General features: G+C 32.9%; 3 protein-coding genes across 3 annotated transcripts in view; 1 reads left to right on the top strand and 2 right to left on the bottom strand.

The window, feature by feature from the left end:
• The first annotated feature begins 13,160 nt into the window (after positions 1-13,160).
• On the top strand, positions 13,161-18,106 carry LOC116028570 (GTPase Der). The gene is made up of 9 exons (XM_031270319.1): positions 13,161-13,484; positions 13,674-13,974; positions 14,069-14,293; positions 14,731-14,990; positions 16,059-16,276; positions 16,662-16,787; positions 17,197-17,382; positions 17,486-17,623; positions 17,709-18,106. Exons 1-9 carry the CDS (start codon positions 13,298-13,300, stop codon positions 18,030-18,032), a joined length of 1,965 nt encoding a protein of 654 aa, XP_031126179.1. The 5' UTR covers positions 13,161-13,297; the 3' UTR covers positions 18,033-18,106.
• Positions 18,107-18,580: 474 nt separating this feature from the next.
• LOC116028367 (60S ribosomal protein L8-like) lies at positions 18,581-20,006 on the bottom strand. Its single transcript, XM_031270070.1, has 2 exons — positions 19,511-20,006; positions 18,581-19,147 (listed from the first exon to the last, which is right to left on the bottom strand). Exons 1-2 carry the CDS (start codon positions 19,948-19,950, stop codon positions 18,805-18,807), a joined length of 783 nt encoding a protein of 260 aa, XP_031125930.1. The 5' UTR covers positions 19,951-20,006; the 3' UTR covers positions 18,581-18,804.
• Positions 20,007-26,623: 6,617 nt separating this feature from the next.
• Positions 26,624-27,661, bottom strand: part of LOC116030723 (probable E3 ubiquitin-protein ligase RHB1A) — a 4,907-nt gene continuing 3,869 nt past the window's right edge. The window contains exons 4-5 of the mRNA XM_031273038.1: positions 27,422-27,531; positions 26,624-27,326 (exon numbers count right to left, since the gene is read on the bottom strand). Coding sequence (XP_031128898.1) covers positions 27,306-27,326; positions 27,422-27,531 — 131 coding nt within the window. The 3' untranslated portion in view covers positions 26,624-27,305. The remainder of the gene's footprint in view (positions 27,327-27,421; positions 27,532-27,661) is intronic.

Raw genomic sequence — 27,661 nt, 5'->3', positions numbered from 1 at the left:
TTGTCAGCACATGCATGCTCCCACTACTACACACTGGGAGCAACTGAAACGCGTTCTAAGGTACGTCAAGGGCACTCTATCTATGGGCCTGCGTATAAGACAATCCAGTTCCAGTGATCTCCATGCATTTTCGGATTCTGACTGGGCTGGCTGCCCTGCGGATAGAAAATCTACTAGTGGCTATGCTGTTTTTCTCGGGACTAATCTCGTGTCCTGGGTATGCAAGAAGCAGAAGACTGTTGCTAGGTCGTCTACTGAGGCTGAGTACAAAGCTCTGGCAGATGTGTGCGCTGAGGTTATCTGGATCCTTTCTCTGCTGCGTGAGATTGGTGTTTCTCCTCTGCCAGTGCCCAAGCTGTGGTGTGACAACCTAGGTGCTACCTACATGTGTGCCAATCCCATTTTTCATGCTCGCACGAAGCATATAGAGATTGACTACCACTTTGTGCGAGACAGAGTTGCGGAAGGAAACATTCAAGTCAACTTTATTTCCACCAAGGATCAGATTGCAGACATCTTCACCAAGCCACTAGCAGGACCCCGGTTTTCCTTTTTGAGAGACAAGCTGCAGGTTATTTCTATACCCTCCGCTTGAGGGGGAGTATTAGGACTCTGCATATTCGAGTCATACTAGGAGTCTCAGTTTCGGTCTAACTGTGACTCACCTTATATATATACCTGTAACCTGTACACTGATATTCTTGAGACTTTATAATACAAACACAATTGCTCTCATCATCCTTACTTCTGTGAGATTAGAACACAATGAATTAACTAAATTTTATTTAATTAAAAAAAAAACATAACAACATTTCAAAATGTTGTAAACTTTTTTTTTTTTTTATAGTACTTCTGAGTTCTGACTCAGTTATAATATAATAGTTGTTCATAACTATTTTCACAAAGAGTTAATATTGCCTCCATTGGGCTCGAACCTATGATCTCCATTTGGGAGAGTCACTGCGTGCCACTAAAACATAAAATCATTGACAAGAATGTTGTAAACTAAGAAATTGCAGCATTTTTATAAAATTTAGATTCCAAACTTTTAATAATGAAGATCAAAATGATTAATGGCATATAATTGAGAGACCAATTTTTTTCCTTTGTGATAAATTTATTTATTGAAAAATGTATAATAATATATTATGTTCTTTTTTTTTTTAGGTTTTGAATATATTATGTTCTTAATACTATATAAATAATATTTTTATCGTTTCCATATATAAACAAATATTAGAGACATGTTTAATGATTTGTCTGTTTACTATTATCATCATTAACTTGATATATAATACTCCACAATCATTGAAACAGGTGTGTTCACCATTCTTGAATTTTATATAGCAATTATTATTATTATTATTATTATTATTATTATTATTATTATTATTATTATTATGTATGCGTAGAAATGTTGCAAATGTAGAATATGCTACGAAAGTTGCAAAAGCTTTGGGACTTATTTTATTTTATTATAATTTTCGCCCACATGTTTAAAATCATCGGTGTAAGGCCGCCGCCAAAGTTTAACGCACAAAACAAATGTATAGACTATAGAGACAATTGAGAATCTTTTTATACATACATTTAAAATTCTTTTGAAAAATCCTAACCGGTTAACTACTAGTCAATGATTAATCATGGAATCATTCACAGGTATACAACTATATAGAAGAGATGATAATCTATACTTACTATATATAAAAATATTATCCTCCTCCCAAAGTTTCCCGCCTAAACTTATTTTAGTTAAAATACTGATTTTATTAATTAATTAATTTATTGATTATTTATTAATTTATTTATTAATTATAAGGTAAATTGGACAATTATTTTGGGTAAATTATTGATTATATTAGTTAACCATATATATTTTTCATAACCCGGTTATAAATTTGACAAGAATGCAGAGTTGGTAGGAGAATGGAGGTTGATGAGTGGGTGATCACCCTTTGCTTTTCCTTATGGAGAACAGCTCAACCGTGGAAATATCTCTCCTGGGATTTATGCTTTTCTTCCTACAGAAATGGTCACGAACTTCCCCTGTAGGACGCACGGTAGGTGAGGCTGAGGGGTTGAAAAGCTTGAAGCACGAGGACGCGAGTCACGTGACTGGTGATAAGAGCTGTAAGGATTTGAAAGAACGGCAGGCGATGAGGTCTCAACGGAGGCAGAGGAGTGGGAGCTTCTCCTGATTTGCTGACAATACCCAGCGTCGGGCCGAGGATTTTAAAGAAGCTGGTGGAGAAGGGCTTTGAGGGTGTTGCCCAGCTATACGAGGATAAGGTATAGTGATATGTGCTCCCAAAATCACAATAAAGTAATTGTATACTAGATGTATGTTTTATTATCCATGTCACTTGAGCTTAAATACGATGGAGTTTTGAGGTAAAGAGAAGAATACAGAGCAGTGGAAGGAGAAAAGATGGATCTGAATTTTCAATTGCCACTCATTTATCATTTTACACTTATTTTATATTTAAGTGTGCATCTTTTTCGAAATATTCAAACCAAAACTCAAAATATTATCCAAATATCCTTTTATTTAAATTTGATCCAAAATCAAAATCAACAATAGTTATAATGAATTTCATAATCTAACTCAAACAATTATAACCCAGCCCCTAAATAACTTAAAATCATGTAATTGTATCATTCCATATATTATTGATCGTTGATTCCAATTATTATTAATCTTTATCATTAATTGTCCAATAAATAAAATAATAATATTAAATTTTGTAGCCTCGATTTAAAATCTATTATGTTAAAGATAATAATAATAATAATAATAATAATAATAATATATACTCCGTAATAATAATAATTCAAAATTCTTAATACAATTTCCCTAATAATAATAATAATAATAATCCAAAACTCTTAATATAAGTTCGTAACTACATTTTCCTATTAAATTCGTTTATAAAGGTAAATTATAAATATAGAATTAGGAAAAATTGGCAACATTGGTACTAGGTAATCAATTTACTAATATAATTTTCCTATCATATTTTAATTAATTATACTTTTTCTAATATATCTAATCTAAAACGCTTCCTTCCTTTTTTATAATATTGTTCCATATGTTAATCCGTTTATTATGGTAATCTATATAGCTAATTATCATATACTATTTACCATTTAAATAACTTGTGGTAAATTGGTAATTACCAACTATATTTAACATCTAAATTTATTATGGTTATTAAACATAGAGATTCCATTCTTACGGCAATTTTATATATTTTTTACTTCAAATAATATCAATTACCAATGCACTTTATTTGATTATTTTTGAATAAAATCATAAAAATTATGACAACTAAGTAATTAATACTTTTCGTAATATAAATTTTATCTAATCAGTTAAGTAAATTGATAATAAACATATTACATCCATAATTAGAGGAAATTAAAAAAATATGATAATTATTCGAATTCACATATTATTACGCTAATTCACATATTATTACGTCCATACAATTATGGAAATGGTAACTTTTACACATTAAGGTGTTCCAATTCACATATTATTACACATATAAAAGTATGCTAATGGTTACTTTTGAATAAAATTTTAATAATTATGGTCATTAGGAAATTAATTCAAATATTATACGTTTATTAAACGGTCTTTTATACTTGCTGTAAAGATTTTATCTAATCAATTAAGGAAATTAATTGTACACATATTACAGACATAATTAAAAAAAAATTAAACATACACATATTATGGACATAATTAAAGAAAATTAAACATACACATGCATATTATGTATATAATTAAACGAAATTAAACATATACATTTTTTAAAGAATAATATATACGCCTTAATTACCATAATTATTCATAATACATGGACGTCATAATCTATACTATATATAAAAACATTATCATCCTCCTAAATTTTCCCGCCCAAAGTCAGGGACATTTTAGTAAAATCATTGATTTTATTAATTATCCATATATATATATATATATATCATAAAAATTAGTCATTTATATGTATTAATTATAATTGGTTATTATGATAATTAGTTATCTAAATCAGCCATGTATTAATTATAATTGGTTATCTTCCATTCTTCCATTCATACGTATTAATAGTATATGGAGGTTACATATATAATATAATATATAATAATATAATAATAATAATAATGTTAACAATTAAAATAAATTACACTTTCCTTTAGAAATTAAAATTAATTATACTTTCCTTTTGAAAATTTAAATAAATTTATAACACTCACATTTTCTACCTATAAATACAATGGATTGGTGACTTGAAAATCACAGTTGATACTAGCTAATCCATTATTTCGATGTGTTTCGATAGATATGCTTTTATAAATTTATTCTGTTGATTTAGTTTCGGATCCATTGGGGAGTGGAAGATCTTAAGCCGATGTATGATTAATATGTTTTATTTTGTTGATGAAGGAATTATTTTAACTTTATATTGTTGTTGATGAAAGTGCTCATGAGATTTTTTACGAATTGATTTTAACATTAGGTATAATTTTATAGAGCTGCTTTATTTGTTGCATAGCTTTTTTTTTTTTTGGTTGACTTTAATTCTTTTTTCTTTAGCACTTACACAAGCATTTAATTGTCTCTGTTTTAATGTCAAGTTACCACAAATCTTCTCCTTGACAATCATTCGCGAAAATGCTACAGTGTTATTGTTAGTTCACACTTTAGTTGTAAATTGGTTATAGGTTTTTCTCAATTCGCACACTGTTGAAAATGGGTAATTATTTTTTAGACTATTGCAATGAAATTTAATTTATCCCAAAACACGGCAAAAGTGAGAATGATATTCACAACCTGAGGATGCATGGTTTGAAGGCATACAGTAATGATGTTGTTATTCATAGTTTAATGTATATACAGAATTTTTATTTTCTTCTTACAGTATTTATTTGTTTTTTTTAGATGTACTGAAAAGTAATTTTACAATATTGTTTTCATGAATTCGTGATTAGCTTCTATTTTCTCAATCATCAACTTCAACTTTTCTAAGAAATATGATCTTTTTAAAAGTGTAAATTTTACTTTCAGCCTTTAATTAATTATTGTGGCATGATTACTTTTAGTCAATAGTTGTACTTTAAAAAAAATGTCACATGCCTAACATCCTTAATTTTTATTTTTGTCACAATAATTCAACTATAAGAGTTTATGAGATAATGAAAAAAATTACATGTTAGGACAAGATACTTAAATGAAAAATATTACATTTTTTTTTGTGCGCGATAATATTATGATTAGGCAGTCTCTTCATTGTCCAAATTATATCTGGTTGGTTTGTAGCCTCAATTTAAAATCTATTCTTATTAAGATAACAACAACAACAACAACAATAATAATAATTATAATAATATAATACTCCGTAATAATAATAATAATCCAAAATTCTTAATATAATTTCCTAAAATAATTTTCATAATATTAATAATTAATAATATAATAATAATAATAATAATAATCCAAAACTCTTTAATAAAAGTTCCTAATTAAATTTTCCTATTAAATTCATTTATAAAATTAATTACAAATATAAAATTAGAAAAAATTAGCATAATAGATACTTCGTACTAGCTAATCAATTCCCTAATATAATTCTTCTAATATAATTTTTCTATCATATTTTAATTAATTGATATTTTTCCTAATATATCTTTCCTAGAAACCTTCCTCCCTTTTCTATAATACTGATCCATATGTTAATCCGTTTATTATGGTAATCTATATAGGTAATAACCATATAGTATTTACCATTTAAATAATCCGTGGTAATTACTAATCGTATTTAACATATAAATTTATTATGTTAATTAAACATAGAGAATACGACGATTTTATTTATTTTTTACTTTAAATAATATCAATTATCCGTGCACTTCCTTTGACTACTTTTAAATAAAATCTTAAAAATTATGACAATTAAAGAATTAATACTTTTCGTAATATAAATTTTATCTAATAAATTAAGGAAATTGTTAATACATATATTACGTCCATAATTAAAGGAGATTAAAAAAATTATGATAATTATTCCAATTCACATATTATTATGCTTGTGAATTACGTCCATATAAGTATGCAAATTATTACACATATAAAATTATGCCAATGGTTATTTTTGAATAAAATTTTAATAATTATGATAATTAAGAATTAATTCACACATTATACTTTTATTAATCTATTTTTTATATTTGACGTAATATGAATTTTATCTAATGAATTTAGGAAATTTATCGTACACATATTACGGACATAATTAAAGGAAATTAAACATACAAATATTACGGACATAATTAAAGTAATTGAAATTAAACATACACATATTACGTTCATAATTAAACGAACATCATAATTAGCAGAATATTAATTAAGAATAATGTATACTCCTTAATTACCATATATATAGTAATCATAATAAAATGACCTCATTTNCAGCCTTTAATTAATTATTGTGGCATGATTACTTTTAGTCAATAGTTGTACTTTAAAAAAAATGTCACATGCCTAACATCCTTAATTTTTATTTTTGTCACAATAATTCAACTATAAGAGTTTATGAGATAATGAAAAAAATTACATGTTAGGACAAGATACTTAAATGAAAAATATTACATTTTTTTTTGTGCGCGATAATATTATGATTAGGCAGTCTCTTCATTGTCCAAATTATATCTGGTTGGTTTGTAGCCTCAATTTAAAATCTATTCTTATTAAGATAACAACAACAACAACAACAATAATAATAATTATAATAATATAATACTCCGTAATAATAATAATAATCCAAAATTCTTAATATAATTTCCTAAAATAATTTTCATAATATTAATAATTAATAATATAATAATAATAATAATAATAATCCAAAACTCTTTAATAAAAGTTCCTAATTAAATTTTCCTATTAAATTCATTTATAAAATTAATTACAAATATAAAATTAGAAAAAATTAGCATAATAGATACTTCGTACTAGCTAATCAATTCCCTAATATAATTCTTCTAATATAATTTTTCTATCATATTTTAATTAATTGATATTTTTCCTAATATATCTTTCCTAGAAACCTTCCTCCCTTTTCTATAATACTGATCCATATGTTAATCCGTTTATTATGGTAATCTATATAGGTAATAACCATATAGTATTTACCATTTAAATAATCCGTGGTAATTACTAATCGTATTTAACATATAAATTTATTATGTTAATTAAACATAGAGAATACGACGATTTTATTTATTTTTTACTTTAAATAATATCAATTATCCGTGCACTTCCTTTGACTACTTTTAAATAAAATCTTAAAAATTATGACAATTAAAGAATTAATACTTTTCGTAATATAAATTTTATCTAATAAATTAAGGAAATTGTTAATACATATATTACGTCCATAATTAAAGGAGATTAAAAAAATTATGATAATTATTCCAATTCACATATTATTATGCTTGTGAATTACGTCCATATAAGTATGCAAATTATTACACATATAAAATTATGCCAATGGTTATTTTTGAATAAAATTTTAATAATTATGATAATTAAGAATTAATTCACACATTATACTTTTATTAATCTATTTTTTATATTTGACGTAATATGAATTTTATCTAATGAATTTAGGAAATTTATCGTACACATATTACGGACATAATTAAAGGAAATTAAACATACAAATATTACGGACATAATTAAAGTAACATCATAATTAGCAGAATATTAATTAAGAATAATGTATACTCCTTAATTACCATATATATAGTAATCATAATAAAATGACCTCATTTNAATGACCTCATTTTTATTGGAATTAATGATAAATTTTCAAACATCATTATTTTACTCTAAGAACTCTAACTATAACACCTACATGAAAAAAATAAAACCAAATTAATTACACAAATAAAACCCTAAGGATAAAGATAAAGTATACCCTAAAGAGCCAAATTAAGTTTGACATGTTTCGGTAAAATTATAGCTCTTAATACAATAGATACAATAGATTATACAGCCCAACTGTTAGACAAAAATACACAACAAATAAAACATGCTCATAAATCAAACATAACATTCATGAAATAAGGTTAATCTATACACTTAAAAAAAGTAGCGCTAATCTATACATACATGCTTTAGAAATATCTTATAATCAATGAAGTACTAAAGTTCTGGATAATTTACTCCAGTCATTCTTAAATAGAGCACTAAAAAGCTATAATTTTGGATAATTACTTCATTAGTGATGTAAAATAAGTATAAAAATTTATAATAACAATATACAATATACTACCAATGTCGTATACAAAAACGTTTTCAATAATGTGTAACTCAAAACAGTTATGTTATGTTTTCTTTTTATACAAAGATGACAAAATTGTTATATATCCACATAGAAAATATATCATTCGTACAAATAATTTCTATAACTGAGTTGCTAGACAAGAGATAATTAGCCTAATTAATACAAATAATAAACATTGGTATATAAAATGTCTAATGTTTCAGCATTAGATGCATATATATATATATATACACACACACACACACACGTTGGCTATTAATTTGACAATTATTTGCTCAAATTCAACCAATGATAACATCAGAAAACATAATCAATCAAACTCAATTCTTCAATTGCACTATATAATATCGACGTTATAATTTACATAATTGTATATCAATCTAAATATTCTTAACATATTATAGTAAATATATTCCGTGCAACGCACGGGCGAAAATACTAGTCTTTCTAATAATAACTCATTTTCAAAAATTAAAGTTTAATTTGATTATAGAATATTGAAATACCATTTTTAGTACATACTATATATATATATATATATATATATATATATATATATAGAGAGAGAGAGAGAGAGAGAGAGGATCATATAAGATCACATGTTCAGGTGAGATTGTGAGATCAAATCTTGTGTATCAAAATAATAATTTTAATGGTCTAGATTGATTAAGATTCCAAGTTGAAGTGTGTGCGAACGGTGATTAAATGTGCGCAAATAGTGATTAACTGTGTGCGAACGGAGTGAATGTGTCAATCAATCTAGACCATTAAAATTTATTAGATTAATATACAAGATTTGATATCACAATATTAATGGTCTAGATTGGGTAAGATTCCAAGTTGAAGTATGTGCGAATGGTGATTAAATGTGTGCGAACGGAGAGGGTGATCAATCAATCGAAAGGTAAAAATCACGGGCCTTTTGGGCGGTGCCAAACCGAAATTCACTATTTTGTAGGTGATTTGTACATGTTACATTGTGTTTTCTAATCTAGAGAAATGTTGATCCATTCCCTCTTGTCCTTCACGTAGCTCTTATAAGATTAGAATATGTAGTGTATTGTAGCGCCCTGACAGCTTTTCCGCAAGATTCTGAGGTTTGCTACATCATTCTAGAATTTTTCGGCACTTGTACATAACATCCCATAAGTTGCAGGAATGCTTAGAATATTCTAGAACTCTATGGAGTCCTCCTAGGTGTATAGATAATTTTAGAGGATTCTAGAGAAGCAACCATAGCCGTAGGATTAAATCGATCTACACCGTCCGTTGAGGAGGTGGAATGGGTATAAATACCCCTCAAGGGGTCCTCATTTGTAACCATCAAAGATTTGAGGCATTCAAGTTCCCTATAAAGCTCACGTGTTCCCTTTAACATCTTTTGCTAAGTTCTTGCTTAACTTTCTTTCGTGGGATTTTAATGGGTTTTATGGGTAGTTAATTGGGGGTTATGGATAGTTAGGGGGTTTATGGATAGTAAATGGGTAATAAAGGGGTAATAATTGCGTAATAAATTATAGGTTATGGAAGGATGATTATGGAGCTAACTGGTCACGTCCCAAATGCTGACTGTCAAGTCCGAGGCCCAACTGCCTATTAGGTTGTACCGATTGGGTACCCATGTTGGGTATCTATCATAAGTCATTCACTTTTCTGTGTCTCGCAAAGCGTGGCACATGAAATTACATTGTCGTGCCTCAAAATCATTCAGCACAACAACTGAATAAAAATTTGTCGACTGCTTCTACAGTTCTCCGATCCACTAACTTCAAAGTATTTTACCAACTCTTTTTTTAAGGAGGTGCGGTTGAACGAGCGCCGACTCCTTTTTCAAGGAGGTGCGAGGTGACTGAGCACCGACTCTTTTTTCTTGCCATTTCTCTATGGGCCGACTATTGAAGCTAACTACCTAAAAAAAATTATGAGATACTTAACAAAATAAAAAGCATTTGCGCGAGATGCATCGCCTCGAAGGGGTATGGTCCGGACCAATCAGGGTGACTATCTGACTATTCTTAGTACGTGGCAGTCCCTCAGTGTCACGTTGCATATCTTCAAACCTACAAAGATTTAACGAAGACTTGTAAAAATCAGTCAACGGACTCGGTAGAACAGTGGACCGTTTATATGCCATCACCAGACATTGTAAACATAGACTCCATTTTCTTGCAGGACACATACTCAACATGGTTACAAACTAAAACAAGGGATATAATCTAGCTGTGCAACAAATAAATCAAGGAGACTATTTCGCATAACCTCCTCAAAAGCATGGACTTCATTACTGGGAGCACTATATCAACATTATGGGTCCCCTAACGCAGCAAACAGATGTAATCCTCATATCCATGAGTTATGAAACTAGTTCAATATTGTATCCATGAGTTATGAAACTAGTTCAATATTGTGGCTCCATTTTTAATGAAGGTGGTATAAGAAATAACTTTCACGACACCAAGCACATCGTAGCTTGATAATGTCAAAGGAGATCTAGTATATATTGATCTAAACTCATTCGTCTCTAGTCCACCGCCAGTTTGCTAGCTCACATCGTCACTCCGCGGCTTCATCGCTGCAGGCAGTTTCGCGTGTTGTTCGGGTGACGTGAGGTTGGAGCCCGTGCTTAGACAAGAGAAAGGGCGTTCCAGAGAAATGGAATACGTAGAAAACCCTCTTGCTAACAAGTACCGCATAATAATGGTTTCACAAGAAGAGACGCTACGGAGTTGCGATACGCTGTGAGTCATCCTGGAGAACTCTGACTCAGTTTTGCCTTCCTCAATGCAAGCGTCGTCGCAATGACTAGCTATCTGATCTCATCTAAAATCTGAGTCAACTCCGAGCTTGTCTGCTGGTGGCGATGCGACAGTAGTGACGAGGTGACCAACGGCGTAGTGGGCTACGGCGGCATCAACGCCATTTATAATGATATTAATTATAGCTGCGTAAGATCACTATTAGTGTAGTCATATTTTTTGGATGTGTACATGAGCTTGAGATGAGATCTAGAAAGAGGAAAAATGGACGCGCTTCTCCTCCGATGGAAAGATCGCGGGAATGCTATGATCCGTGGAAAGTTTGATTTTTCGTGTGGCGTGCAGCGAGGTAATATTCGATCTATCTAGATCGAGCCAAGTCCGGCAGAATTGTGACAATGTTGCTGGTACCAAAGGGTGGTGCCTGATTGGCCGGAATGGTGGCTTTGGAGCTTGGGATTTTTTTCTTGCCGAGTCCTTCCATTCTAGATCCTGGTGGAATTGGCAGTTGGGGACCTCGGAGGCTAGTTCGCGTCGAGCGAAGAGGCATTGGGGCTCAGGATAGGATTGTTGCCGCCTGGCTGGGACAACTCTGGTGTAGCCGAGGGTTGCGATAGGATCTTGCCATTGTTCAAGTGTTGGGTTCTGTAGGAAATGTGGACTAAGGAGCATGCTCGAGCTTGTATGTCGAGGTCTGGAGAAAATTGATCTGGTATGAATTTATAGGGATCAATAAGCTTGCAATGAAAATAGAAAGGATAATATAATTGCAATGATATTTCCTTGATTGATATAAATGTATTACAAGAATATTATAATGGATTAAATAAGATATGTCTTGTAGGGAAATTGAGCATGTTTGTCTAATTTAGATATTATCATAAACTATTTATACAAAGAAAATCACAGCCAATTAGACTAAATTTGTGGTGGGCCACGAAACTAAGTCCAAGCTCATGTGGTGGGCTGTGAGACTAAGTCAATGTCCATCATTCTGGGTCCGAAGACAGGCCCTCCGCACTCTCCTTGGGTCACTCGAGTCATCTTCTTGGATCTTGAGCGATGAACTCCTAGACCCACAGGTACCTATTATTGGACAATTTCTAATATATCCATCAACATGTTTCACATATTTTGATGTATATTATCCAATGAAATCATAGTTGAATTAGAATTATTTGTTAGTATTATTGTAATAAAACTAGAGTGTATATAAAATGAAATTTAATAACAGGTCACACATATTGAGTGTATTATATAAAATGAAACTGTAGTTGAATCAAAATGATACTTTAGTTGTATTGTAATGATCAATGTATATAAAATGAAACTGAATATGTCATTAAAACAGAATTAGTTGGACAAAACATGTACCGTTTTTCTTATTAAAAGAAACGAAATCATTTTAGTCTTTTAGACCAATGATCTATAGTAAAATATTCCCATATCATTGAAAATTGATACCTTCATAAACATGTTCATATCCTCGTGCCAATCAAGTCGTTATACCGTGGCCCACGGTCACAAAACGACGTCATTTTAATGAGTGGGAGAAACGACTCCTGTAAATCACCGTAATTAATACTACAGTTCATCTTAAATGATACCACACGGCCCAAATTTAATTTTGACAATCCATTCTTCCACTCACCAAAATAAACTGCCCAATCCATGCATTAAATTTCTTCAGCCCAGCAACATTACCCTCACGCCATGTGGCCTTGATTAAAGAATGCCATCACTTCTTTTTTAGCCTCTTCAACAATTTGTACCAGTTCATGATCCTGATTCATTTCGGCCTTCAATTTTTCAGCCCATTCATCAAAACTTATAGAAATGGTAGAACTAGAGACTCCTTCTTGGACCTGGCCCAATTCCAAAGCTCCCAGCCCAACCATCTTTCCTTCCTCTCCCAGCCCTAAACCCGACCCAATTTCCACCTCTTCTCCCTCCCGTCTCTGTTGAGACTCTGCCACCAGCTCACCCCGGCGGCAGTGGTTGGTCGCCGGATTCTTTTTAGTTTTTACTAGTTTTCTGGATATTCTTTGTTTTCTTTTCGATCATTTTGCGCACTCGTTTTTCTAAGCTTCAATTTTACATTTTCAGGTGAGAAAAACACACAACATCTGTCTGAACTAAAGAAAGACGGTTGATATAGATAGCAATAATCAGTCATAAAGCATTCATCTTGGAATGCCTCACTCATGGGTTAGGGCCTTTTCTGCCCGAGAGTGCCACCATTATTGCTTCAGGCTTTTATCTAGTAGAGCTTCCTTGCACACCCATTGGAGTTATATAGATTCTAGCCCCCACTGTAAAGGGGGAGATAAAATATGTTCATTTTCCAGGTTTATCTCCTCTGGCACTCAAGTTAAATATGGTAATTTGCTTTTTGTTTCGTGAAATTTGTTGCTTTTCATTTGATTCTTTGATAGGAAGTTGGTTATGGATTTCTTTCTTCTTTTGATGATATAACCAGAACAGGAGATGGTTTTGAGCTTTATGTTTTGTTTCTATAGAAATCTATAGCTTGAATTCATGCTTTGTTTCCCATTTGATTATGATGTAGGATCATCATTTGATCGTTTCACAAAGAGAGACATTGAAACAACAAATTTGGGTTCAAAATTCCGTGAATGGGTCTCTCTAGAACTTCCAGTTGTTTTTCCGAATGTCAGAAGATTCTGCACTCTTTTGACTGGAGAAATGAAAGATGAAAAGTCAGATTTTGGTGACAGTAGTGCTGATGAGCCTAAAGTTAAATATTCCACAGAAGAATCTGTTGATTTCACTAAGATTGCTATTCACAAACTTCCAACTGTTATTATAATTGGACGCCCTAATGTTGGAAAATCTGCTTTGTTTAATCGGTTGGTATTGCTATGATATTCTTTATCTATAGTCATTAACCATGCCATTTTATTAATATGGTTGTCTTGTAAATGTTGGTATTTGATATTGTAGGTTGATACGAAGGAGGGAGGCCCTTGTGTACAACACGCCTACTGACCATGTTACTCGAGATATTCGTGATGGGGTTGCAAAATTGGGTGATTTGCGGTTTAGGGTGCTGGATTCTGCTGGCTTAGAGGCAGAGGCTTCCTCTGGTTCAGTTCTTCAAAGAACTGCAGAAATGACTGGGAATGTGCTGGCAAGATCTCAGTTTGCACTCTTCTTAATTGATGCACGGTATGGTAGACTCATCAGCAAATTTTAGCATATTAATTGTTATGTATAATAATGTCCTTATTGACTAAAACATTATTTTGGAACAAATGATACTTTCCAGTTACTGAGAAAAAAATGAAGGTTGACCTGGATGGGTTTAGATTTGATGAAGACAGTGCATGTTAAATTTAAGATGACTGTAATTTATCATTATTTCTAAAATGTACTCTATGTAAGTCTGCTGCAAAACTAGACATTAGCTAGATGAAAATGTGCTGACTTTTCTAGTCTTATTACATATGACCAATAATATATGTGAAAACTAACACTTGGAGCTTGTACTAGACTACTAGGTTGCTTGAATGTGACTGCAGGACAATGCTTCTTTTTTATTGTTTGTTTTTTCTTCCTTCTTCAGTATATACATTTAAAATCCTTTTTTACTATCTTTTAACTAGAGAGGGATTGCAGCCAATGGATATAGATGTCGGAAAGTGGCTGAGGAAACATGCTTCTGGGATTAAGATTATTGTGGTTATGAATAAAGCTGAAGCACTTTCTGATAGTGATGGTTCTCTCGCTGCCGCTGCAGGTGAGGCATATAGATTAGGATTTGGAGATCCTATTGCTTTATCTGCTGAAACTGGATTTGGCATGGCTGAACTTCATGAAACACTGCGGCCATTACTTCAGGAGTATGTGCTTCAAAACTTAAATGGTAAGACACTTCATCAGAGTTTATGATGATTTTGAAGCCTTTGCGATATTTGATGCTTTCTTTCCTTACAATACATCAGTTTTAATTTTTTAATTTAAAACTTTTTGAGCTACTACATGTTGGAGCATCTAAAGCATTTCATTGGTGTCTCCATTTTGCTTATTGGTATTGCATTTGGTGTCATTTCCTCCCCTATTGTCTGCTAGGTTGTGGGTTCAAACCCTGGAAAAAACTTATCTGAACATTGAAGGGTTATGTAAAAATTCCTTCCACAGATCACAGTTCAGAGTTGAACACTGTTTTACTCATTTGCAATATGAATCGGCAAAGTGACTTTGAGGACCTTTAGCATGCCAAAGGGTTAACTATATCTAGCATGAATTATCCATATATGGAATAATTGAAATGAGAATAAAATTTCCAACTTATGAATAGGATATAGTAAATTTTTATTTGATTGTCAAAACCTTAATTTTTCTATTCTTGTAATTAGGTGCCAAACATCTAAAATATTGTTGTCAACCACTAGGTTCAATATCTGTTGCTAAGCGTAAGGCTCTAATGCATAAGTGCTTAACTTAAGATTCTGAATAATAATCATGGTCAGATTAACCTAAGATCTTGTTAGGGAGTCAAACGAAAATATAACTCTACTGTTTAAAGAAATTGAAAAATCTTTAACAACATTTGTCAACTTCTTTTTTGCCACATATATTACATTGGAATTCATATTGCAGAAATGTTAGTTTAAGATGTCAAACACTCCAATATGTTTGGTGATTCGGCTCACTGTGTCTTTTTACATTGCCAAAGTTTTGGGGGACTTTACATTTATGTGTTGCAAATTTATGAATTATGTTTTGTTCACACCTTTGAATCTTCCCATCTTTTTAATTAATCTATGATTGATTACAAGAGCAGTTTTCAGTGAAGTTGTGTGTTGAAATTGATATGTTCATAGCTACAGAGACTGCACTAGCTAATAAAGTTTTATTTTAAATGCCCAAATTTTGTAGTAATTAGAATATATTTTACTGATGAATGATCTTGACATTTTATAAAACACAGATTATGAAGATGAAGATAATCAGGAGAAAGAATCCTCTGATGACATGGAAGCCAAGTTGCCATTACAGTTGGCAATTGTAGGGCGGCCAAATGTTGGAAAGTCGACGTTGTTGAATGCTATATTACAAGAAGACCGTGTTTTGGTTGGGCCAGAAGCCGGTTTGACTAGAGATTCAATCCGGACACAATTTCATTATGAAGGGAGAACTATTTATTTGGTATGATTTAGTTCCCTTTCATAATATCCCTTCAACTACAAGGTTGAACAATTATGCCAATAAACTATTACTTGGATATGCTATCCTTCTGTACGTTCTTTTAAGTATATGCAAGCTGGTCACAACTAAAAACCAAACATCCCCTAAAATCAGTAAGTGGAGTATATATAAAGTTTCTGCACACACACAAAAAACATCATTATTGCCTTCAGTCTTTATCTTTAATATCCCTTGGTCGATATTGTGCATACAAAGACACTATACACATTTGAAGTAGATGAGCAAAAGATTTGATAAATAATTGTACTCCGCAATTAAATGGCCTTGCCTTCTTTTCTTTTAGTTATTATGTGTTGAGTAATGTGTAGTTCTATTTCATTTTCAGGTTGATACCGCAGGTTGGTTGGGAAGGACGAAACAGGAAAAGGGACCTGCATCTTTGAGTGTAGTGCAGTCAAGGAAACACCTAATGCGGGCTCATGTAGTTGCATTGGTCCTCGATGCAGAGGAGGTATGTGAATCATTATTTTGTATTGTTGTGTGTGTAAGCCTTAAAATTAATAACAAGAAGTAGAAGAAAAAGAAACAAAACAAAAAAACTATGACAATTGAGATATGGTTGCAATATCTTCCTCCACATAACCTTGCATTATATGAGAGCCTTGCAGTCTTGCTCCAAATCCAACTTTTTATGACATGTTCAGAAGCAACATACCTTAATGATTTTTAAAAGAATTGTTTGTCCTATTTGTTAATTTAATGAAAATCATTTATACTGATAAATATCTCTCCTCGAGTGATTTCCTAAAGTATATAATGCCTGATTATTACAAGCATTTGTTTTCAGAAACAAACCTTTTGTTCATTATTTATATGAGATTGCTTTCTGCTAACTAGCTTAATCATTATATGGTGACTAGATTGCCAGAGATAGGCGGAGCATGAAGCATGTTGAAGTAGTGATTGCAAGGAGAGCTGTGGAGGAAGGGCGGGGTCTGGTTGTAGTTGTAAACAAGATGGATCTTCTTAGAGGGAAACAAAACTCGAAACTCTACCAGAGTGTTGTCAAAGCTGTTCCTGAAGAAATTCAGACAGTAATACCCCAGGTTTGTCAGCATGCAACAGTTTTACTTCAGTGATGGGAACAAGAGAGTTTTTTTGAGCATTCACGCTTTATTTGATCTGAGGTCCATTCAAATTCATTTGCAGATCACAGGAATACCTGTTGTGTTTGTTTCGGCACTTGAAGGAGAAGGGCAAACTGATGTGATGCGTCAGGTTGTTGAAACATACAGAAAATGGTGTCTAAGATTGCCAACTGCTCGTCTCAACCGCTGGCTACTCAAGGTTTGAGAATTGCCCCTTGTACATTTATACCCTATTCCCCTGAGGTACTACTATGCATGCTTATCGTGTTCCCATGCCATGGTAGGTGATGAGCAGACATTCATGGAAAGATCACGCCGCTCAACCCAAGATTAAGTACTTCACTCAGGTGAAAGCGAGACCACCAACGTTTGTTGCATTTGTAAGCGGAAAAAACCGGCTGTCTGATACAGATCTCAGGTTTCTAACGAGGTCTTTGAAAGAAGATTTCGATTTGGGTGGCATTCCAGTAAGGATATTGCAGCGGACAGTTGAAAAAAGTTGTATGAATAAAAGTTGTAAAAAGAGCATGCAATCTATGGGGGGGAAAGTAGTGGAAAGAGTAGTTTCTGACAAAAGGAGCATTATTTCCCTAGAAAGCAACTCATGAACTAAATATAATGATATTAACTCAAATTCAAAACTCTATTGTTGTTATAGTCAATATCTTTCCATTTTCTTTCTCATCATTGCATTTACAACTTGTACCACCCCCAATCATGACATCACCATTAATAAACCTCACTTAAATTTGAAAAAAAAAAAAAAAAAAGAAAATGTCAAATAAGACTAATCTTTATGGTGGCGGTGGTGGCCGCTTGCAAAGGAGAGCCGCTCCTAGGACAAGGAGCAAGAAAAGACTAGGATGTAAGGTCTTTTCCAGTCGGGCAAAATGATGAGACTATGGCCGACTATGGCCCAATCGGGTTTAAACCGATGACTAGGATTGCTAGGATTCTTCCTGCCTGAGACCTTGAACAAACCATTGTATGATACAATGGAAGGAATGGAGGATGGAGAATCAAAAGAAGCTGCTGCATGAAGTGCTGCAAGTTTCATCAAGTAATAGCTTCTTTCTATCAATCTTATCATAGGTAAGATGTAATAATAATGCCCAAGAAACTGGGCCTAAGACAATGTTTTATGCCAAAAATCAAATTTCATGCAAAAAGTTGACTGATGTCTATTAATGTGTGTAGATGAGGCATCTAAACAATCAAATCAAGCAACAACTAGGCAAGAAATGAATCAAGAAAACATCACTAGTAATACCATACCATAGTTGTCCAAATATGAACCACAGAACAAAACTTACTACTGCTTAATTAAAATCCCAACAAAATTTAGTATAATCCACTGCATAACAAAAGTCTGCTCTTTGCTTATGCCTTATCGGCCTTGGAAGCAGTGGCGGCAGCTTGACCACGGAGACGACCAGTCCTCCTTGCAGCAATGAGCCCAACCTTTTGGCCTGGTGGAGCATCACGACGGACAGTGCTGGCATGACCAATGTGCTGGTGGTTACCACCACCGTGAGGATGCTCAACGGGATTCATGGCAACACCACGGACCTTAGGCCAGCAGTTCCTCTTAACGCGGAACTTGTGATAAGCATTTCCAGCTTTGAGGAGTGGTTTCTCTGTTCTTCCACCTCCAGCAACCTGACCAATCATGGCCCTGCACCCACTCGGAACAATCTTCTTTGATCCTGATGGCAACTTAATCCTGTCAAACATATGGCTAGGGTTAGGGAATGTTCTACACAGATAACTAGTCTTCTATGAAACAAATCCCTTTGATTGCAATTGCATACCAATTCTGGTCCAATCAAGATCATATTAAAGAGCATATCTCATCTTAAAACGCAAGTGTTCTATAATCGAGTTTAAAACCCTAAAAAGTACTTAAAACGCACGTGTTCGATTATCGAGTTTAAAACCCTAAAAACTACACCACTTCGATTACAACGGACTAACATCGCAAATATTATCAAAAATTCGAAATAGCAGAACATGAGATTCTGTGAACAATACAATACAATTCAAGGATAAAATTCGGAACAAACATTCAATATACAGATATGAGTACCTGGTAGTTCCATTATCGGGGTTGTGACTGATAACAATAACGTAATCACCAGAGCACCTGGCAAAGACACCGCGGTCTCCAACCTTGTGCTCGACATTGCAAACGACGGCACCTTCGGGGATAGATCTGAGAGGCAGCACGTTGCCGACGATGAGGTTAGCCTTCTTACCACAGTAGACGAACTGGCCGGTGTACATGCCCTCGGCGGCCACGAAAAGCTCCTTCTGGTGCTGGAAGCGGAAGGGGTGACGGAAGGTGACGCGAGCGAGCGGGGCGCCGCGACCGGGGTCGTGGATGATCTCAGACACCACACCCTTGAGGTAGCCATTGCGCTCGCCGAAGTCGAGGGAGCGGAAGCGGGCGGGGCCCTTGCGGTGGTGGGTGTGGGACTTGAAAACCGATCCGGCACCCTTACGTTGAGCTCTGATCACTCGTCCCATCTCGGAGAGGAGGCTGCTGCTGCGACTGAGGGCAGAGAGTTGAGAGGGATGGAAATGCTATGAGAGACAGCTAGGGTTAGTACTGTCAAGGCGGCCCGGCTCGGCCCACCGCGGGCCAGATTTCTGGCGGGCTTTGCGGGTCGGCCCGTTAGGCTCGTGTGCCAGAATGTGTGTAACCTTAATTCGCCCTGTGCGGGTTTGCGGGCCGGCCCGTGGTTTTTTTTTTTTTTTTTTTTTNGGTTTTTTTTTTTTTTTTTTTTTGCTTCAAAATTTAAAAAATGAAGTAAAGTATAGTGGTTTGCAATAGGTGTATTACAAATTTACGATGCATAACATAGTTAAATACTCTGTACTAACATAATGTTTTTCTTTCAGCTATACCCACAAAGTAAATTAATATCTATGATTTCATTTGATATTATTTTCTAATTAAACTATTTCAATTAATAGATAAATTTTAATGCTATACTATTTTTTTTTTAATTTGGCGCAAATCACAAACTAAACAGTATTGCATTTGAAAATATTAAATATGGTGGGTGGATTAAGTTTAAGACTATGTATATATATATATATATTACTTGGCCCGCGGGCTACGGGTCAATTCCGGTCCGCCCCATTAGGCCCGCATTTCTGCAGGCCTATTTTTAGATGATCCTAACCAGCCCTACCGTGGGACGGGAGCGGGCCAGCCCGCGAGTTTCAGCCCATTTTGATAGCCCTAGCTTAGGGTTTCGAAATTGAGGATTCAAATAAGCGGAACTCAGCGTGTTATTGGGCTCAGAGTGTGATTACTCTAGTGGGCTCAAAGTGTTTTGGGCTAGTTCTATTTGAATGATCTTACAAAGAGGCTTGGGCTTCACTATGTCCAGATCATTAATAATGGATTTTGATTGGATCTCATTTATGGGCTACATTGATGCTATGTTAAGCTTGAAATATGTTTTTTTTTTTAAAAAAAAAAACTTATTAATAATCATTGAAAAAATGTAATTTTAATCCTTTAATTATTTTTTACTAGCGATTTTAGTTTTTAATCTTCATAGTAAAAATGTGATAAAATAAAATTTTTAGAATATTTTATAAGCATTTTTATGAATTATTAAATAAGCAAACAATATCGATTATATATAAAATTTTAATGATATATATTATACGTGGCATACAGTGATAAAGGACTTCAAATCTAAATTTAAAATGTAACCTAAGTTGTCATAAACTTACCCATTAATCTCAATTTTTCATGTATCATTTAGTTGCATCATTTACTCTATATATATATTATCCATCTTATTATGAACGGGTATAATTTATTTGATGATAATTATGAACGGGTATAATTTATTTGATACAACATAGAAGATTGATTTTGTAAAATATTTTTAAAATACTCACAATGATCCAAAATCTTCTATATTTGTAAAAATTTTCTAAAATATTTTTTGTCAATAAAATTTTGATAATACATAAAATGCACACTTGATCATTGGTTTATTATTGAGTTAATACCCAATATAGTCCCTGACTATAGTGGTTTTACTCAATTTAGTCCTAAATGACTTTTTGTACTCAATTTAGTCCTCGACTTTGATGGTTTTACCAAATTTAGTCCTTTGTTAAAAATTCTGTTAGTTGACGCTTAAAAATAAGGTCCTAATGGTAATTTTTCATCCTTCGTCCCATTTGCTTCTTCCCCTTATTAAGATCCACGCAAAAATGTAAATCTGTATACCCAAATATTTATTTACTTTGTATTTATTTATTTAGGGTTGAAGTTGATTTGGTATGAAAATTTGTATTTTTGTGTTGATCTTAATAAGGGGAAAAATAAGGAATCATCCCAAATGGGATGAATGATGAGAAATTATCATTATGACCGTATTTCTAACCGTCAACTAACAGAATTTTTAACAAGAGGACTAAATTGTGTAAAACCATCAAAGTCGAGGACTAAATTAAGCACAAAAAGTCATTTAGGACTAAATTGAGTAAAACCACTATAGTCGAGGACTATATTGGGTATTAACTCGTTTATTATTTAATTAGTTAATTCCTTTTTTTTTTGTCCTAGATTTATAGGTGACAATCCAATTTTAATCATTTTTTTATTATAACATTCACTTTTGGTCCTAGTATTATTGTCACATGACCATTTTTTGGTCCTTTAGGCCTTCCTCGTTAGATTAGTGTTTTGCACAAATGTTAAAGCTCCACCTAGGAGAGAAGGGAAGCAAAAAGAAAAAGAAAAACAAGAAAAAATAAATAAATAACGAAATGTAAAAAAACAGAAAAGAAAAAAAAAAGTATTCTTAACGCGCCCGGTGGGCGCGAATGTCACCTCCACGCGGCTTCGATTTGCTGCTTGTTTTTTCTTATGGGACCCACTTAAGGGGACAAAAAACTCAACCTCGTGCAAGATACTATCATATTCTCTCTCTTCCCTCTCTTTCATCAACAAATTAATTTAAATATCGTTAAATACAAGGATATTTCAGTATTCTAATATGAATGTTTTCAAAAAATAAACATAAAAAATTTACCGGTTCAACATACTTTGTATAAAAAAGATTGAAATTTCTTTGTATTTAACGATATTTCAACGATTTTGTTACTGAAGGACTAAAATTGGTCATGCCACACTAATAGTAAAACCAAAGAGTTAATTTCAGCAATGGTCCTTCGACTATGTTGATTTTCCAAAATTAGTCATCGACTTTTAATTTGGACAATTTAAGTCCCTTGACTTTCAAATTCTTTCCAATGTCGGTCCTTTAGTCAAATTTTGATTAAGTTGAGGTCAAATGAAGGGGTAAAATTGTCCGCTCACTTGTATAGTGTATTATTACTCGTATTTCTCCTGTCCTATACGCTATATATATGAATATAATCTCAGTCGAAGAGACTTTGACTGAGATTAATGGTTCTGATTTAGACTTCGGCTGAGATTATATTCATATATACAGCATATAGGACAGAAGAAATGCGAGTAATAATACATTAAACATGTGAACGGATAATTTTACCCCTTCATTTGACCTCAACTTAACCAAAATTTGACGACAGGACCAACATTGAAAAGAATTTGAAAGTTAAGGGACATAAATTGTCCAAATTAAAAGTCGGAGACTAATTTTAGAAAATCAACATAGTCGGAGGACCATTGGTGGAATTAACTCTAAAACCAAATGAGGATGTTCTAATAAAAAAGGATTAAAAAGTAGATTATCACATATAAATCTAGTAAAAAAATAGAATTAACTCTTATTTAATTATTCATTTTTTCTTAATTGCTCTTTAAATACTGTAGCTCATTCTTTGGCTACGTGAAGGACCACCTAGTCTATGTAGGATGCGTCTCCTCCGCTTGATGAGAACCTTCTTCTCATTCAAGTTTAATGAAGTTTTAGGCTTTGTGGCTTTCAAAAAAAAAAAAAATACTAAACTTCTTTTTTTTTAAAAAACAAAAAAGGATAGTGAATTACTATAATAATGCTGCGAGAAAATCGAGAGAGGAAAGAATCCCAAAATAAAGAGTTAACCTGAGAGTATGCTATTGTAGCTAAACTGTGAGCTAACAAGTTAGACGATCTAGGTACTAAATAAATAGAAACATTAAGAAAAGAACAAAAGATGTTCCTACAATCATTGCTAGCAATTCCAACATATGACCGCCATTCAACTGCTGGAGTTGTTAAATTGTGATGAAGTGATGAACAGTCTGTGTGAAGTATGACAAAATTGATATCGCGCTCCCTGAGTCATGATAACGCCTCTTTTGCATGCTAGTGTCTCCGCCATGATGGGGCATGTACACGCCGGTAGGCCTCCGTTAGTCGCTGCTACAAAGTCACCCGCCGACGATATGAGTATGGTGCCGAAGGTGGTCACTACTTATATTTTTGATTGATAAGAAATTTGTAATTACTACCCAAATGTGTTCACTGATTAAATTCTGTATCTAATAGTTATGTATTTATATTTTATTAAGCGTGTGTTGTTAGTCCAAGTCAAAAGAAATGACAGCACTAATATGTAACACATGGTAATCGCAACATAAGCTACGACGATGTTTCATGTTTTATAAAAATAAAACAAAATATAATATAACTAAGAAAAAATAGTGTTTTTATGCCTATATTTAAATGAAACAGTGATTTCATAACTCTAATAATTATTAATGTAAGTATTATTGACCATATTATTTTTTTTATAAGTTGACAATTTAAATTCCTCAACCTATTAACGAAGATTTTAATAGTTTAAACTTTAGCATTGTAATTTATAATTTTATTTCTACATTGACTAATAAGCTCTACAAGTGTAATTTAAAGGTGATTTGATTTAATAGTCTCTATTTATGATGAGCCAAAATTGCAATTTAAAAAAAATTATAAAAATAATAATGCTCATGTTAACCATTGAGACTTGAGAGATTAAAATCACCATTTTATACATAAATTTTGGAATAAAAAAACCTTATTTTATCAACCATTCATAAGGGCTCATCGGAGTTTTATTAACAAAATATATGGTGAATTTTATAATTATTGTAAACTTTTAATTTGTAATATTTATAAAATTCACTTGGCACTTTTTCCCTTTATTTTCCCCTCAATCATTCAATATTTTCAAATAGATCCACAGTTTTTACCATGTGTGTATATAATTAACTAATTTCATTTTTTTGTCCTAAATTTATAGGTAAAGATTCATATTTAGTCCTTTTTTTTTCAAAGCATTGTCTTTTGGTCATAGTATTATTGTGTCATGATAATTTTTTATCCTCTATCAACAAAACCGACAAAAGGAACATTCTTTCCCTAGAAAGCAACTCATGAACTCAAAAAATATAGGGGAGTACGGGAGTACTAGGTTGTGTTGTAGGTTATACATAATCTTACGAATAGTAATGCTTAACATATCTTAAGAATCTGCTTGTGTTTATATTTCTTAGCTGTTTAAGTTAATTCTTTATATAATGATAAAATTTATCATCCAAATCACGTTTAACCCAAATTCAAAACTTTATTGTTGTTATAGTCAATATCTTTCCATTTTCTTTCTCGTAATTGTATTTACAACTTGTACCACCCACAATCATGACATTACCATGAATAAACATCACTTAAATTTGAAAAAAAAAAAAAAAAAAGTCAGATAGACACATAAACTATTAACATGTTATTGTTCTTCCTTAGTAGACTAATCTTTACTACGTAGCGGCGGTGGTGGTGACGACCACAGTGCTGGTGGCACAGGAGCCGCTCGCAAAGGAGTTCTTGCCATGCAAGGCACCATACGAGGACAGAGCGGTCATTGAAATGGTTTAGAGCTAACATGTATACAATTTACTTGCACTTTTAACACAATTTACTTGCACTTTGATATTCAATTATTTATAAAAATATCACCGCATTTTTTAAAAATCAGTGTTTCTAATCCATTAGATTTGGACGCGTGGACGGCTATGAGTGATTCTTAGTTCTCCCTTGGATTACCCGTTCTCACCTAAACGGAGTCATATATATATATTGATTGTGGATTTGCTAGGTAGTGCACACCCAACTAAAAGTTAAGGACCATTCCACCACTTGAAGTGAGACTTGCACTCAAATACTTGCAAGAATCATTTTCCTTTTCCATTTTTAAGCGATGGTTGTTGACTTCCACCCAATTGAGGAAAACAAGGACAGCTTGGAATTCTATCGTAATTAGGGAAAGCCATCCCAGTGCGGAACATAGGGAATTGGGATCTTGGTGCCCACTAATTTCATTTTAAAAATATACATTTTTCATTATTTTAATTATAAAGATATACCCTATCTTAATGTCTATCCATTAATATTATCTTTTGATCTTTCAGTTAATAGTACTTTCAGTTTCTATAATTATTGGTATCGTATCATCTCACTTCAGTACATATCTACCTACTAATAACGAAAGCGTCATCAATTAAAATTTTGAGTCTACCAAATTATATAACTTAGAGCATCCTTATCGGTGGATATTTAAAGGTTTTTGGACATGGGGGGAAGAGAAATGAAAAGAAAAGATTTTAGTTGTTCTACAAATGAAGAGTTATTGGAACAGTGCAAGCAGCTCATGGATTCCAGTGCTGCAACCAATGCGTCCAGCGAGCACGTGTACTGCACGCGCCCAGGCGCGCACGACAAATACTTTTTTAATAATCGAATTTGTTTTGTTTTTTTTCCTCCCCTCTCATTTGTCTTTCCTAATTACATTTACATAAACTCCTCAAAAACTTTAAAAAATAATAATAAAATACTCCACTATTGTGGATGCTCTTAGCAACCAAAATATCATTTTCCAAATTTCATTTGGTTGCCAATGATTTCTACTACTCTCTCTGGTCCCTCTACTCAATTGAGAACCTCATATAATCTTCACTCTTTGAAAGCAAAGGATAGGACTACCCAGTCACATGTTAGGTTCCAATTCAGTGTATGGGTGTGAGCGTTGTCTTATTTAGTGAACGTTTAAAAAGAAAATATTGTTAGAAGGATTAAATTAAAAGGCGATTAATTTATATGATTTTTTTCTATAGTCGCCGGCAATACCATTGACTTTGGTATCATGGACAAACTACAAAGTACAAACAGATAATATACTTAATTATACTCCGTATTAGATATAGTAGGGACCATACCCGATGTGATCAAATGACATATTCTGCTGCTGCCTATTACATCCATATCAAACCAGATAAAAGAAATTGTAAACGTGGTATGAAATCGAGCATTTTATACAAAATTGATTTTCTAATGCAGGTTGCCAAAGTTCCTCCCGTCCCAAAATCAAATGTAATAACAACAAAAAAACCAAAACCAAAACAAAAACAAAAAAAATAAGCGTAATAGGCACTGAGGATGGTCTTGATTTCTGGGGAAATATACAAAGCACTATAAAGAACAGATGGATAGAATGCGACAGATTGTCCACAAGCCTTGAGAGACAAGGCTAGCAGCAGTGGGGAGCCAGGAACCACCCAAAACGGGAGGCAATACCCAACACAACATCTTGATGCACCTATCTAGTAGGAAGCTTCAGCGGGCAAGATATTTCCTCACATCCCTATGTATAACCTATATAGTTCATCATCATTAAATATGAAGAAACCGCAAAGGAAAACCTATGTACATTCAAATCCATGTGCTTGCATTTTCTTCTTTTCCATTTTTTTTTTTTGAAATTATTTTTTTTCAATTCATTTAAAGAACTAAAACAACACCGCAAAATCAAATGAGCAAGCTAAGGACTGCGACTTGTCACCAAAAACTCCTTTCTATATTAATACCAAAATGCCAATACCAGAAGTGTGACAATGATCAATCAATCTAAGCACTGAAAACCATTTCCTGCAACCGGAAAAACAAATAGAATCTTTATGGTACAACCATGGTTGGAAACTCTAACTGGCATCTGCGTATAATTGTTGAGGTTTATAGCTAACCTGATCACAGACGGGACAAGTGTCACTTCTTTCCATCCATTCGAGAATGCATGAAAGGTGAAAATGATGCTCACATTGTGTTATGATCTTTGGATTCTCCTCGTCATATTCTGCAGGAAGAAATATAAGTATTATCCAGTTTATATTCCAAGTCATCAGTGTATACATCCTCACCTACATGGGGTGATTTTTTTTTTTTTCCTTAAGGGTTGGGGGGGGGGGGGGGGGGGGGAAGCAGTA

This window comes from Ipomoea triloba, chromosome 9, assembly GCF_003576645.1.
Source record: "Ipomoea triloba cultivar NCNSP0323 chromosome 9, ASM357664v1".
In the NCBI taxonomy this organism is placed as follows: domain Eukaryota; kingdom Viridiplantae; phylum Streptophyta; class Magnoliopsida; order Solanales; family Convolvulaceae; genus Ipomoea; species Ipomoea triloba.
The sequence above is the reverse complement of the archived record's forward strand: the minus strand, read 5'-3'. Positions and strand labels throughout refer to the sequence as shown.

Bases quoted from the DNA above. Each gene is read 5' to 3' on its own strand.
- LOC116028367 (XM_031270070.1), bottom strand. From the start codon at position 19,950: ATGGGACGAGTGATCAGAGCTCAACGTAAGGGTGCCGGATCGGTTTTC. The intron at 19,148-19,510 runs GTACTCATATCT...TATGTTTGACAG, and splicing joins CCCGATAATGGAACTACCAG to GATTAAGTTGCCATCAGGAT.
- LOC116028570 (XM_031270319.1), top strand. From the start codon at position 13,298: ATGCCTCACTCATGGGTTAGGGCCTTTTCTGCCCGAGAGTGCCACCAT. The intron at 14,991-16,058 runs GTAAGACACTTC...TATAAAACACAG, and splicing joins TGTGCTTCAAAACTTAAATG to ATTATGAAGATGAAGATAAT. The intron at 16,277-16,661 runs GTATGATTTAGT...TTTCATTTTCAG, and splicing joins AAGGGAGAACTATTTATTTG to GTTGATACCGCAGGTTGGTT.